Here is a 15,593-nt window from a genome sequence, read left to right on the forward strand (position 1 = left end):
GAATTAAAAATCCCTTGTTCTGTGTATACAGTTCCAGTGCGGAGCTACATGTCTCCATGGTCACAGACTACAGACGCAGCCAGTGTAGTCTGATCCGGCAGTCAGGTGTCCGGGTCACATTTGGGGTATGTTCACACAATGATATCCAGGTCAGACCCTGCTGCAGGACTTTCAGACACAGAATAAAATTGACATGCCCTATACATTCACCCAGCAGGTAAGTTGGGTCTGGCACCACAGTACAGATGCCCTCATGCTGGCATCTAGAATTTATGTATATGGCCTGAGCATGGCACCATAGTAGACTTTCCCTCATACTAGCATTGTTCTGAGATGTATAGTGTACCTGCCCCTCATAGTGCATTGCTGCATCATCTGTCTATGTGAACACCCCCTTAAGTACTTCAAAATGAACCTTTAATTTAAAGTAACACAAAACAATACATAACCAGAGAGCTATTAACGAGTTACAGAAAAAAAAAAAAAAAAACCTATATATTCGCCACTAGAGGGAGCTCACTGCATACAGCTTACTCATTGAAGTCAATGACAACACAGTGTACAGTCAGCTCTCTACTGCAGGAAAAATATAATTCAGTCATCTGCTGCCACGTCTATGCAGAGGGATTTGGAGCTCTGTAACACAAAATTGGAGTGCTAAATTTATTAAGAAATTATTCTGGAATAAATAGTGGACCCAAAAATGTCATAATACTAAGTAATAATAATATAATATACATTTACATAACTGGCTGAGTATCAGGTAAGGTCACAGGGCCCAGCATTTGCTGTGGGACTACAAATGCCAGCATAGACCTAAACCAGCAGATGTGCCAAGTGATAAATATTAAGAAAATGACCTATATGACCTATGACCTATGTCTCCTTCAGGCCCCAAACCAACTACCGGGAATTATGTACACAAGTGAATCTCTTTTCATGTCCTGTACATTAATAGAGAACAGCGCCACACGTGTGCACAGGTTGCACCTGGTATTGCAGCTCAATCCTAGTGCAGCTGCAGTACCAATCACAACCTGTCTACAAATGTGATGCTATTTCTACAATAAACAAACATGAAACACGGTACAAGTGGAAAGTGCTTATACGAGTGATCCCAGGAGCTGACGCTCGTTACACAGTCCACGTGATCTGCTTCAGCTGCTTCGATCCCAGTACCTGTTCTATGGCGTTGGTCGAACGATCTGTAAAATAAACATAATGCAGGCCTGTTAATAAAATTACTTGCTATAAATTCCTTTTTGTGTGTTATATCTGCCTCTGGGAAAGCTGGGTGAATACCAATATGGCCGCTGAGGTTGTCATCCAGCTTTTCCAAGATCCTTCTTCTCCTAAATTATCATTGTGCAGTGATACAGACACTGCTGCTGTATTACTGTGATTCAGGAGTCTTGGCAAGCTGGGTTCCTGTAATGGCAGCCATATTAGAAGTCACCCAGCTTTCCCAGATATATATGATGAGTCATATATGCCTGAATAGGATTATAGAGGTGATAGGTGGGGTCCCAATTTAGAAAATTTGGGGTGTGGGTTGTGTATGAAAATGTATGGCCAGTGTAGTTCCTCCTGGCAATAACAGCTGATCACCTGACAGGAAGCCCTATCTATCCCCCATTAACCAATGATTAGGACCCCAAATTCTGTGAAAAAAATAACAATTTTCCACCATTTTTCTCCATGCAGAAGTAAACCAATCACAGCGCAGCTTTCATTGTTTAACAGCCCGATTTGAAATGAAAGCTGCACCGTGATTGGTTGCTATGAGCAACAAACACTGTATTACTTGTACACAAATTCTATTATATCTCCTGAAGTATTTTTGGGGTTAATTTGTAAATTTCTTCCGTTTCTTCCGAAAATTCTTCCCATAACACGATCTCCTCCCCTCTGTCCTTGGTTCCCACACGCCCACGCTCTGCCATTTCCCAATCTCGCATTTTTGTCTCTTGATATCGAGGTCCAATGGGAAAAATGACAACTTTTTAGCCGGATTAACCCTGTAGCTACTGTTATTTTTTTTAACAGTAGGGGGGGCTGTTTCCTAAGATTTAATCACGTCCAATTAGTAAATCACGTTTTTTTCCGTAGCTGTAACACTGAAACGAAACGCAACTGGTAGAAAACATTTTGGCGCCAAGGAGGAGACAGGAGAAGATTCTCCGCCGTTTCCCTCATCTCTTGAAGAGGCGGAATTATTGCATTGAAAAACATGGCTGCGTTGTTACCTGCGCCTGCAGTTCCTGACACAGCCTGAAAACAAGAGTGGCGCTGTTACTATAACTTTCATCTGCTATTTGATGTCTTGTACCTCTGTTATTCCCATTGGAAATGACAGCCATCAATGGGGGGAGACCCTTCACTCCTTTGTTCCCACCCCCCTCCCAAAAAAAATTCATACCTTCCCTAATAAAATCTCCCTCATGAAAATCCGGATTATTGTTTTCCCTAAAGATTTCGGAGCTACGAGTATACTTCTGTTATTCCTACTTAATCAATACAAGCAATTACAGATGTTATGGTTCCTCTTGTCAGTGAAAGGAGTCTATTTATCCCTCTGCCCCAACCAAAAAATGCCCCCCACCCCCTTCTATGACGTATTATATCCAGGAGATCTTTAACGCCTCTGTTATTCTGCCTGGAAATGCCATACGTGTTTACCATCCCCTGGTTTACGTGTCAATGGGGGTCGTCTTACCCCTCCGGTAAAATTCGGTTTGCATTGTATTTTTCAATTTCCAGGAGGAATAACAGAGGGACATCACAATTCAAAGTCCTACAAAAACTTACTGTGGAGTTATTTCATAGGAGTTAGGGTGATGCCACACTTTGCGTTTTGAACCCGTGGTTGGTCCGTTTTTAAGCAGTCCGTTCAAAAAACGGATGCGTTTTTTGAAAACGCATCAGTTTTTGACCAGTTTTCATTAAGATAATTGGTAAAACATGTCAAAAAACAGATGCGTTTTTTAACGGACTGCTTAAAAACGGACCAAAAACGGGTTCAAAACGCCACGTGTGGCATTACCGTGAGGGCGCGTTTACACGTTGCGTTTTGACCCGCGTTTTCATTGCGTTTGAAACGCAATGACAGCTGAGGAGGGGTGATTTGCCTAATTACATCAGTGTTAACATTTCCGTTTACAAAGCGCATCGTAGAGGAGATGTTAACGCATGCGTTAACATTGTGTTTACAAACGTAAACGGTAATGTAATTACGCAAATCACCTCTCATCAGCTGTTGTATATGCGCTTCAAACGCAATGAAAACGCGACCAAAACGCAACGTGTGAACGCGCCCTCAGGGTTAGGAGAAGTGATATGTCCCCTTAAAATACTGACTCCGCCCCATCCTTCCTTTGTGACAATGCTGCAAACAGAACGTCCGTACGATCAGCTGACCTGTTATTTGGGGGCAGCCGTGAAAGAGCAGGATGTAGAGATTTGGGCAGCAGGTAAGGATGGCCTCCACTGCGTCGTCCGTCATGTGCATGCAGCGAACTAGGTGAATTTCCTACAGGGAATAATGAAAGTCATTAAAAGTAATGCCAACCCTTAAAGGGGATGTCCATGGTTATAAAAAAAAAAAAACATGGCGCCCTTCTTGGAAACAGCACCATATTTATCCACAGGTTGTGTTCGGTACTGCAAATCAGTGTTATACGCTTTAATGCAGATGACCTGCAGTACCAGACTTAACCTGTGGGTGTGGGAGGCGCTGTTCTACAGATTAACAATATTTTTCTAAACTAAATTTATAGACTGTACCTTTAAATTCTCCGAACATTTCCCAGACACAAGTGCAATAATGCCGTCATCTGTGACCTGCAGGGGGCGATAATGATATCATAGTCACAAGTAATAATGACATCACTGCCGTAGTCAGCGACTAAGACGGTCTATGTAGCTCTTACCTTTGTGGCCGATAGGTCCACGCTGTGCAGCAGAGGACAATTCTGCCCCAGCGCCTGCAAGGATGGGTCACCCACCCTGAAGCAACCGCTCAGATTAACAATCTGGAGTAAGGGGCAATTCAGCGACAGAGCCAGGATCCCATCGTCTGTCAGATTATAACATTTTTTGAGTGTGACTTCGCGGAGGTATGGGCACGACTCGGCAACCGCTGTGATTCCTGGGGGGGATAAAAAGTGGTAATTAAGTGACTCCACCAATAGGGGTCAGTTTATCTATAGGAATAACATATCTGTATACAGTGAGCTCCCCCTAGTGGTGGCTCTTAACAGACTTAATACAGAACTGCACCTATAAACATGTTATTTGTGGCTATAACAGTTGCAGTACCAGACTCAACCCATACACATGGGTGGCGCTGTTCCAGAATTAAGCAGCCATGTTTTTTTAGGTCCTCTACATTACCTTCAGAGGTGACTGAGGTTCTCTCCAATCCTCTGCCGGAGTTGAGGTTTATTTTTTGCAGTTGTCTGCAGCGGGATATCAGCCGTAGAGCGTCGTCAGACACGTTGCAGTCGCGGAGGTCCAGTCTTTTGACTGACGGATGCAGGACCTGGAGGGGTGGGGTCGACCTGTCAGTACAACAATCTGGAAAACCCCTTTAAGATGAGGGATCAATATCAATTGATATCAAGATCGTCGTAGCTGTTAGGCTGCAGCACAGACCTTTGACATGGAGAGGAGCACTGTAGGTATCTTACATGGCAATTTAAAGGGGTTGTCCAAAATTTTTTTAAAAACATGGCTTCCTTACTTCAACACCACCCCTGTCCTCAGGTTGTATTGCAGCACAGCCCCATTCACTTTAATAGAGCTGAATTGCAATACCAGATACAACCATCAGACAGGGGTGGCGCTGTTGTTAAATTGTTGTATGCTCCATTCACACATTTCCATACCTGCCCCATGTTGGAGTCTGTGAGACGCCCCTGGACGCTCAGGATGGTTATCAGCTTGTCCTTGATATTTGGGGGCAAAGGTTCTAGGTCTGACTCGTACCTCGAGAGGTTTTTGCATAGGCAATGGAGGCACCTGCCGAAAAACAAAACACATCGGGGATAATGAATGCTGCAAACCATAAAGTGCTCCCCACTAATTTGCATAAAAAGGGGCAGGGGTGTAGCTCTACCTATACTAGATAGGGGTCGCTATAAGGTAATTGCGGCATCTGTATTTGGGGTTCTGGTCTGGGGTCTGTATAGGAGGCTTTAGTATTTGGTCTGTATTTGTTAGGGGGATCTGGCCTAGTTGGGGGGATCCAGTCTTTGGTCTGTGTATGGTGGGGGGGTCTTATCTGCAATCTGTATTTAAGGTTCTGGTCTGGGGTCTGCACAGCAGGCTCTATAAGAGGGATTCAGTCTATAGTCTGTATATGGAGGAAGGGTCTTATCTGGGGTCTTTGGAATGTTTAAGGTGGTCTGGTCATTGGTCCGCACTTATCTGGACCTATATACAATAGGGTCCGATCTGGGGGCCAAACATAGAGTTTTGTTCTCCAGTGTGGGGGTATAATGTCTGTGTCCTTTAAACGGGATGTAGATGCATCCTGACCAAAAACAGCGCCATGACCTGATCGTGGCCAGTTCCGGTATTGCAGCCCCTGTATAAAAACGAATTGACCTAAGTTGCAATACCACACACTACCCGCGGTCAGGAGAGGCGCTGTTCTTGGAAGAAAGCAGACATATTTTTCTACCTCCAGGGAGCAGAAGGAGCTTATATACAATAGGGTCTGGGGTCTGTATTGTTTAAGGGGGTCTATATACGCAATTGGCGTGATCAGTATGGCGTCTGTGTATATTTAGGGGGTCTCGGTTCTCCGTACCTCATATATTACACCCAAAAAGCCTATGGCGGGACATTTCAATCAACTTTATTGACAACAAAAAGATCATTTTACATCAGGGTAACAGTTTGAAGATGTAAACAAACCCCTCCCCCCCGTAATCTGTCATATGTTAGTATTAAGATCCTGACATCACGTAGGGGTCCCCCCAATGTGTGGGGCTCCCCCCGGGGCTCTCTCACCTGTCTAATAGAGGGTCTACCTGCCGATGGCAGCTCATGGTTGCCATAAACATCCAGGCGAACCGTCAGGGTCCGTCTACAAAGCGCCCACAACGTTACTATACACAGCACCCCCCTCTTGTAACACATTCCCTTTAATTACTGGGCTCCATTCACACTCGCATACGTGCGTCAGACTTTGCAACCCACAAGTAGAAGACATAAAGGGTTAACAAAATTTTTTTTTAATTATTTTTATATTGTTTTTTTTTTTTTTTTGCTTCTTTATTAGTTTTGGCTTACAAATACTGATGCAAAATACTGAGCCGGAAACTCCAGTGTAAATGAGGCCCGACCCTGATTACATTGTGTATCCCGCACCATCAAGGGATATTAACCCCTTAGCTACACTAAAACAGCGACCAACCGACATAACATGAGCCGCTCTTTGTAGACGCTCCCTTAGACGCAATGGCTTCTGGGAATTGTAGTCTTCCTGTGCTCTGATGAAGACAGTGCTCCCCCTAGTGACCGAAGGAGGAAATATCGGTTGTAGATTGCTGTACAGTGCCGGATGATTAGGATATTTTTTGTGAGAATATTTATTATTGAACTTTTTATGAGGTTTTCGGTCCTTTTTTTACTTTTTTTTGTGTTTTTCTTTTGGGGTACAATAGGCCATTATTGGTAGTAACTTTCTTTTTCGTATTTTTTGTACGAAAAAAAAAAAAAAGCTTCTGACGCTAATAACTTTTTCATACTTTGGCGATTAAATTGCCGCCATTTGCAGGACTGTACTAGCTTTTGATCACTTTGTATTTAAAGGGAACCTGTCAGCACATTTGCACATATACAGCCAGTGACAGGTTCCCATAGAGCTCTATTCACTGACTGACCCCCTTCTCTTAGCTAAAAATTGTTTCGCTTACATCCCCATAAATCACCTTTTATCTTATATTACCTGGCACCAGAGGGGGGCGTGTCCTGCTCAGCCAGCCCCTCCCATCTACTCCTTCCCATGCCTTATGCCTCCTTACTGGTCACAATTCAAGTCATGTGACCAGTGACATCATTTCAGGTCCTTCAGCCTCTTAACCCCTTAGCGCTCAGAGCCGATGCTGATCCGGCTCTGCACTGAAGCCGAGCCAGCATCGGTAGTCATGGGGTGTCAGCGGTAATCTACCGCTGACATCCCGAGTAACACCCGCGGTCAGAGTGGGGCACCCCTAAGGCAGTTTTAATTACCCCACGATCCCCTGCTGCGCCGTCTGTTTAATTATGCACCCAGTTTAGTCAAGGACACGACGGAAAGTTACATCTTAACTTTATCTGACGAAGAACTAGTGAAGCCGCAGAGATCTGGCACCTACGGTATGATCTGGTATGAGATCAACGTAGAGATAAGAGTTGGGCATCCAAATTGGTTTGAGGGCAAAAGGGTTCAAATATTTTGAACCTTTGACTTTTAGACTCTATGGAGCACATTTACTTACCCGTCCGGGAGGAGTTCACTGCAAGTGCATTGCCCGGCGATCATGCGCGAGTTCACCTTCTTTTTTGTGGTGCATGTAAGTGCTTGGGCGCGCTCAATCCGAAACAGTGGGATGGTCTGACGGCACGCCCCCCTATTTTGCATGGAAGCCAGGGCACCTGTTAAATACCTGTCAAAGCCGTGCAATCCCCGAAAACAGTGCACAGTCTGACGAAAGTGCAGTGCGCGACCCTTAGTAAATGAGCTCCATTTATCCATCCATTACACCTGTAAATCTTAAAGGAAACCTGTCACCGTATTTTACACAAATACAGCTACTAGCAGGTTCCGATAAAGCCCTAGTAACTAACTGACAACCCTTATTTTAGCTAAAAATTGTTTCCCTCAAATCCCCATAAAATCAGAGTTATAAACTTGACTGGCATCTAGGGATCTATAGAGTGAGTGAAGGGCATGGCCTAATATCATGTGACCAGGGTGACTTTGCCACAGGTCCTTTAGCCTTTTAACATTAGCAAATGGTGCTTGTTGTACAGTTTGCTAATGTTAGAAGGCTAAAGGACCTGGAATGGTGGCCTAACATCATGTGACCAGGGTGACATTGTCACAGGTCCTTTAGCCTTTTAACATTAGCAAATGGTGCTTGTTGTACAGTTTGCTAATGTTAGAAGACCAAAGGACCTGCAATGATGTCACCTTGGTCACATGACGTTACTGCTGCCTGCAGAAAAAGCATAGAGCTGCTTGATTCAGCCTGAGGGGGCCACGCCCATCTCATCTCGCTATAGATATCCCTGGATACAAGGTAAAATTATAAAATTTAATATATGGGAATCTGAGGGCAACAATTATCAGCTATAAGAAGGATGTCAGTCGCCAGGGCTCTATGGAAACCTGGTACTAGCTGTATTTGTGAAAAATGTGGTGACGGGTTCCCTTTAAGAAAATGACCACACTGCACCATGTGAGTTGACATGATAGTTTGAAAAATACAAAATTAAGTCCATCCATCTTGAAACCAAGAGGTGGACATCTATGGAAAGTATCCTGCCAACAAGGTGACCCATCACTAGGTCTACCAGTTCTGGTGGCAGTAGAGATGGCCGGAACCTTTGCAATGGTGAGGTCAAAGATGTCCATGCAAGCGTCATGAGACAAGCACTACACAAGTGGAAAGGTGGTGCAAGTGAAAGACCCGAAGAAGTCTCAATATCAATATCGTTATACTACAAGAAGCGTTGGCTACGGAAAGTGGTCAACAGAAGATCGAAAACGGGTGAACGGAGCAACGAGAAAACGTCTCTGATGGGTGCACAAAAATCTGGAAATATCAAGGGTGTCTTGTCAAGTGACCGATTCCTTGGATTCCGTGTTAAAGAATATGAAAAAATACACTGTCAACAATATTTCAAAGATTTATTGCAGTACAGAAGTATATAAAAGCTTTTACTTACAACACTGTCAAGTTTCATTGACAAGCTCCGGAATAGGGTTCTTCATGGATTTATCACCAAGCCATGGAATGACAGGTATCATCAGGTCTGTCATGGGGCATCCCACATGAGCTACCGTCAATATCTTGCACTCCTACTAACAGGACGATTCTGCCATAAGGCAAGTTGAAAATCTCGCCTCAGGCGGCAGATGTCCGAGCCCTGAGGCAGGCGGCAAAATTTCACCCGCATGAATTATCTTTAAGATACAGACGCGAATGATGTACAGAGAGGCGCAGATCCTTCTGTCTGTGCTACTCTGTTGCTCTGGAGGACTCAGGCAGCATGTGATGATGTCACGCTGCCTGCGTCCCAGCACAGAGCACAAGGCAGCCAAAGAGGCGGGAAATGGGACACGAGCAGCGGTGAGTAATTGCTTTATAATTTTTATAAAAAGGGGGCTGTATATAATGAAAAGCGGGGCTGTATATCATATAATAAGGGGGCTACATATTATGTAAGGGGGATGTATATTATAGTATATGGGAGATTCATATTTTATAATAAGGGGGGCTGTATATAATATAACAGGGGCTGCATATTATATAATAAGGGAGGCCTCAGGCAGCAAATACCCTAGAATCGGCCCTGCCTGCTAGGCGATAGTCCTTGTTATATACCCTATGTATGCGTCAGTAAACTACATGGAAACATACGTGTCTCACATGTGTTTCCCATCATTCTTGTTATGTTTACTTTCCCATGTAAGTGGCCAATTTCCATTGGAAAGTTTCCCAGGAGTTATACACATCCCAGAATATGTCAAACTTAACAAAGTGTTACATGAAAACGGGCCATGTTGATACGGCTTCATTCACAGTTGAAAATAAGGTCACATGAGCTTTTAGCAGCATGTTATCTGTTCCGACTCCATCTTGGATTTCCATTACAAAGGGAAAAAGGGATTGAGAACTGATGGAACTGACAAGTTTGTTCACAAAGCCTGATGGTATGGCACAGCAGAAGGTCTTGGATAATTGACCAGGATCAATGCTGAACTAAATGTGAGTATCTTACAAGAGGAGTTACTTCGTTCTATGGGTAGGAAGAAGATGACACGGTGCTCCAGCAGGAGAACGACATGAAGCGTACCTCAAGATTGGGTAAGAAACGGTTCAATGACAATGAAGAAGATCGGCTGGATTGGCCCCCACTGTCCCCAGACTTCAACTCAATTGAAACCTTGTGGATATGGTACATGATACGGTAGATGCGCTGTTTGGGAAATGGTGGTCTTGTAACTTGATTCTTAGATATAGATATGTTAAAGAGGTTGTCCGAGTTTTGAAAAAAAACTATTGGTGGCCGGGAGGGGGCTGCTTAAAACAATAAAGATGTACTTACCTTCCGATGCCCTCCGGTATCCAGCGCTGCTGTCGCTCCGGTCTGGGCGCCATGTAAACAAACATGGCCGCCGGAGCAGCGGTGCATTCGGCTTCCGGCATGCATTCACAATGCTGTGAATAGGGACGGATAGGCGTACCCGGCCACGGCCGGCCGGAAGCTGAATGCAGCGCTGCTCCGGCGGCCATGTTTGTTTACATGGCGCCCGGACCGGAGCGACAGCAGCGCTGGATACCGGAGGGCACCGGAAGGTAAGTACATCTTTATTGTTTTAAGCAGCCCGCTCCCGGCCACCTATAGTTTTTTTTCGGAACTCTCGGACAACCTCTTTAAGAGATAATGGGGCACATTTACTTACCCGTTCCTTGGAGTTCACTGAAAACACATTGGGGCAGATTTACTTACCCGGTCCGTTCGCGATCCAGCGGCGCGTTCTCTGCGCTGGATTCGGGTCCGGCCGGGATTCATCAAAGCAGTTCCTCCGACGTCCACCAGGTGGCGCTGCTGCGCTGAAGTCCGCTGGAATGCCTCAAAATACACCGGCCTATCCAGGATGAAGGTGAGTGAAATTTTCGCGACACAATTTTTTTTTTAAATGAGGCGGTTTTTCCGAATACGTCGGGTTTTCGTTCGGCCACGCCCCCCGATTTCCGTCGCACGCATGCCGGCGCCGATGCGCCACAATCCGATCGCGTGCGCCAAAAACCCGGGGCAATTCAGGTACAATCGGCGCAAATCGGAAATATTCGGGTAACACGTCGGGAAAACGCGAATCGGGCCCTTAGTAAATGACCCCCATTGTCTGACGATAATGCACTGTGCCGCGATTCACGTAGATCATGCGCCCGATATCCTGCATGTGTCGCTTCCCCGCTCAGGTCCCCGGAGGTCACCTTCTTCTTCCCGGTGCATGTAAGTCTTGCGACACAATTTGAAAGTTAAATCCCGCCGCGCTCAGTTCTTTTAGAGCAGAACTATCCTAGTTGCCCATAGCAACCAATCAGAGCTCAGCTTTCATTTCCCCACAGATGTTTATAAAATTAAAGCTGAGCTCTGATTGGTTGCCATGGGCAACCAGAACAGTTTTACCTCAGAAACTCAATGATAAATCTCCCTCAAAGAGTCTATTGCACTTGTGTCTTTAAGAGGAGAGTTTTTTTTTTTTAATTATTATTATTTTTACTAGGCACGTGCATTATATAAAATGATCTAATGGTATTGATGCATTAGTAACCAGTTGTCAATATGTATATTCCCACCGAACCTTCAATCTATTCTCTCTGATTTTCATGCAATAGATTAATTTTAATTTGTGCATAACTATATGTATATATAACTATAACTAGGTCTGTCCTCAAGGGGGACGGGTCAGTATATTGGAGAGGAGCCAAATTCAGGATGATAACGAGCTCGGTGGTAATTAGAGGGTTGTTCTCAGGATAAAAAACTAAAACTTTATTAAGCGTACACCGTCTTATATACCCAAAAAGAAGGGCGGCTACATGCTACTCTGTCTTACAATCATTGAACGGCCTCATGGAAACATTAGATAATTTCATAGCGATTGGTCAGTTTCTTCTCAGCTATATTTAATAATTAGTGAGTCATAATGACATAAAACGACATATTGTTTATGTGTCCACAAGGTAATAATAATGAAGTAATATTGATATGCGGAAAGTCCCTCATTGATTATTTAATTAAGAGCCAGGTGCAAGCTACTACTTATCCTCATAAACCATCGATAATAATCATAAGTTTGGCAATTATGAGTCTTTATAACCGATCAAAGTTCATTCTGGTCATCTACAGTATACCGACCACTAATCATATTGTTGATAGAACATATTTATTCAGTACAAATTTCGTAAGAGAAATAAGCCTCAAAGAGGGGGATTGTCACGGGTGTCCATGCGATCCACCTATCGAATGGCAGGTACACCAGTGCCCCTCTCCATGGTGGCACCCCGATACCCAACTCACTCACCTCTCCGCGTTCCTGGTCCTGTCCCAGCTGGCCAGTGTGCATGTCCCCGCACCCTAGGGCACTCGCACATTTAAAGGGCCAGTATGTCGCTGATTCACGCTGGCCACTTCCGGTTTTCCTTAAAAGCCGGCTTCTCCCAGCAACCCCTGCCGGATCTTTGAGCTCATGCCTTTGAGAAAGCTTCCGTGTATTCTGCCCTCCTGTTGTGACCTCAGACCTGACTTAGAGTTTTCTCCATTGCCGCCAGTCCTGACTATCTGCCTGTCCCCAACCTTGAGCCTGCTATGTGTTCCTGTACCTCGACCTTGGCTGCCACCGTGGGCAAGTCACACCTGTGAAACGACCTGGTGGCACCACGTGGCAGCAAGACCATCCTGCTTTGCGGCGGGCAGGCTCTGGTGAAGACCGGGTGCCACTTAGATTCCAGTCCCAGGTGTCGGCTTGTGACATTGTCCACGGTGGTCCAGGGGACCAGAATCCATCCCAATCACTATGTGTATAACTATATTTTAACTATGAATTATCTAAATACCATTTTATAGTTACTTTTATTCAATTATTGTACAATCAGTACTAATTATATATATATATATATATATATATATATATATATATTTATATATATATATTTATATTTTGTTCCAACCATTTAATACATTATACATGTGTTTATTATCCCCCTTGTATATATATTTTTAGTCCCCTTAGTCTCTTTCCACTTGATAAAGGAGTCATATTGGACTTCAAAACGCATTGTGTTCCAGAGTTACCGAATAAAACATTGTTTCAAAATACATTTCCCGTCTACGTGAATTACCTGTGTGCGCCAACCGCGACAAATATCCCCCTTAAGCCGGTGCTTCCCGGGATATAACAATATAGAATGGGTTAACAAAAATATTTTATATGTATCTAGCTCTCTCTCTGACTCTCTCTGTCTCTGACTGTCTCTGTCCCTGACCTTCTCTGTCAGTGACTGTCTTTGACCGTCTTTTTCAGAGGCTGTCTCTGACCATCTCTGAATGACTGTCTCTGATTGTCTCTTTCAGTGACTTTCTCTAACCGTCTCTTTCAGTGACTGTTTTTGACCTTCTCTGTCTTTGATTGTCTCTGACATCACTGTATCCTTATCCATATTACCTCATACACAAGTGTTTTATACTCATTGTCTATAGTAACCAATCACAGCTCAGAGCTCATATTAATGGCCTGTGGCAGAATAGCATCACGACTCCTCTTCTAACCGGCACAGCAGCAGCAGACAATGGCTCCTGTATATGGTGCTTAATAAATGGATTTTGGAAAGCGCGGGGAGAAAATTTCAGCTCAAAACCGAGTCTAAGTGGTCACAGAGAGCCACTGTGCAAAATTAGGTGAGCCTCAGTGGGCCCCTTTGCAGTGAACTCACATGGCGGCATTAAAAATTCCTGTTCCCTAAAATGTTCCCTAGTTAATCCTCCCGAACAGCCCCCTGACCTGCTACACTACATTTATTCAAAACTATAGATTTGGGGTGGGAATGTGTATGTGTTTTATGTACTCACCATTTTATGATGGAAACGAGGAAACACTCTGCGTTTGTGTGGTCAACCTCCCATGAGAAGTCTGTAGCGTGAGCGCGCTAGAACCTGTGGGAGAACCGCAAGCAATGATGGAACTTGAAGTCCCGATGATGGAATTGAATGAGCCACACTCAGCTCTCTGCAGCTTAGCCCTATCCAGCAATGGTTACTAGAATGATGGATGGCCGATCTAGTCAGCTGCTGTAGGCGGCGTCCAGGAACTCCTTTATATACCTTCCCAGTCCCATTACACCCTTCTGGTTCTAATGGTCTCCTTATACCTGTTCCCTCTGATCTTGCGCTGTTACTTGCTATTCGGTGTATCCAACCTCTACTACGTTTACTCGACCTCTCTCTAGTGATGCGATTCTGTACCTTGGCCGACATTTTTTTTTACTCGATTCTTTCTGACTTGTTTGTCTTTATCTGTTTTTCGTCCCTCAGTGTCTTAGCGTGAATAATGGTCTATGTGTGACTTCTTGTTACCTGTCCACCCCAACATCCAGCATCTACCAAACGAAGTAAGTCTTTCCCCCATCACCTTGTAGGGTCTCTCAGGGTCTGTTAGTTAGGTTCCTGATGGCAGGTTCACTTTTATCAGATCTAATCAATTGGTAGCAGGGTGCTTACCCGCTCTGACAGCTGGCGCCAAGTCTGGTTGCGCTGTTTGCTGGACAGGTTCGGTGCACCCTCTATGGAGAGGGGAGGGGTAAGGAGTGCTCAGCCCCATCAAATTTTTAGCACGTTAATGTAGCCAATTTGTTTAATAACTCCTGCCAAAGCCATTATTCTCCACAAAGCCTAGTATAAGCATTTTAGGGTTCAGAACCAGAAAAATATTCTCATGATTTGGGCAACGTACCGCACCGGTGACTGACAGTGGATGGGACTGGAGGGTCTGACTTGGTAATGGTCTTGTGGCTGGTGTCACTGGAGCTTGGTTCTAAACCAGGCCTCATCCACACCTATCTAGGCCGGCAGGTAGGCCTTAGTATAATATGGTAGATAGTCCCCCTGTGGCACTCCTAGTCTATAGGTGATCAATCCCGGCCAGTTGGTATGAAGGGAGACCCTAGTTTGGCTCTGCTGCATTAGCAGCTCTGTGCTGTCGGGGAACTCTTCCATACTATTACTGTATTGCACTATATGGAGAATTTGCTATAGATCCGTTACAGTGTTCCACAGGCACGCTAATCCAGATATTCTTGTGGTTATAACTTTGGAACGCTTTAACATATCCAGGTGATTTTGAGATTATTTTCTCGTGACAGATTGGGGCACATTTACTATGGGTCCGACACTTTCGTCGGACTGTTCACCGTTTTTGTGGGATCGCACGGCTTGGACAGGTATTTAACAGGGGTTTGCACTGGGTTTGTGTCGCACGCGATCAGATTTTGGCGCAGCTGAGCCGGCTTCCATGCGACAGAAAACGGGGTGTGTGCCATCGGACGATCCGACTGATTCGGACTGAGCGTGGGATTTCACTTTCAAATTGTGTTGCAAGACAATGCACTCACATGCACCACAAAATAGATGGTGAACTCCGGCGGACCTGAGCGGGGAAGCGACACATGCAGGAAATCAGGCGCACGACCTTAGTGAATCGAGGCAGAGTGTATGATCATCGGAGAATGAACTTTCGGTGAACTCCGGATAGAGTAAGTAAACGTACCGCATTACTTCCACTTACTCGGAGCTGCCTGCACTATCCAGGCAGG

At 44.8% G+C, this 15,593-nt stretch overlaps 1 protein-coding gene across 3 annotated transcripts; it reads right to left on the reverse strand.

Annotated features, from left to right (window-relative positions):
• Nucleotides 1-15: 15 nt before the first annotated feature.
• On the reverse strand, nucleotides 16-6,515 carry AMN1 (antagonist of mitotic exit network 1 homolog). 3 transcript variants are annotated; one of them, XM_072145278.1, is made up of 7 exons: nucleotides 6,426-6,515; nucleotides 4,887-5,019; nucleotides 4,393-4,540; nucleotides 3,930-4,147; nucleotides 3,784-3,840; nucleotides 3,418-3,529; nucleotides 16-1,205 (listed from the first exon to the last, which is right to left on the reverse strand). In XM_072145278.1, coding segments are annotated over exons 1-7 (741 nt in total). In that variant the 5' UTR covers nucleotides 6,428-6,515; the 3' UTR covers nucleotides 16-1,134. The 3 variants fall into 3 exon arrangements, with proteins under 3 accessions (XP_072001379.1, XP_072001377.1, XP_072001376.1); XM_072145276.1 differs by having other exon boundaries at nucleotides 6,422-6,447; XM_072145275.1 differs by lacking the exon at nucleotides 6,426-6,515 and adding an exon at nucleotides 6,016-6,243 and having other exon boundaries at nucleotides 316-1,205.
• Between the last annotated feature and the right edge of the window lie 9,078 nt (nucleotides 6,516-15,593).

Source organism: Engystomops pustulosus, chromosome 4 (genome assembly GCF_040894005.1).
Source record: "Engystomops pustulosus chromosome 4, aEngPut4.maternal, whole genome shotgun sequence".
NCBI classification, from domain to species: domain Eukaryota; kingdom Metazoa; phylum Chordata; class Amphibia; order Anura; family Leptodactylidae; genus Engystomops; species Engystomops pustulosus.

Bases quoted from the DNA above. Each gene is read 5' to 3' on its own strand.
- AMN1 (XM_072145275.1), bottom strand. From the start codon at position 6,068: ATGTTTATGGCAACCATGAGCTGCCATCGGCAGGTAGACCCTCTATTA. The intron at 4,148-4,392 runs GTAATGTAGAGG...TATCCCCCCCAG, and splicing joins AACCTCAGTCACCTCTGAAG to GAATCACAGCGGTTGCCGAG. The intron at 3,530-3,783 runs GTACAGTCTATA...TATTCCCTGTAG, and splicing joins AATGTTCGGAGAATTTAAAG to GAAATTCACCTAGTTCGCTG.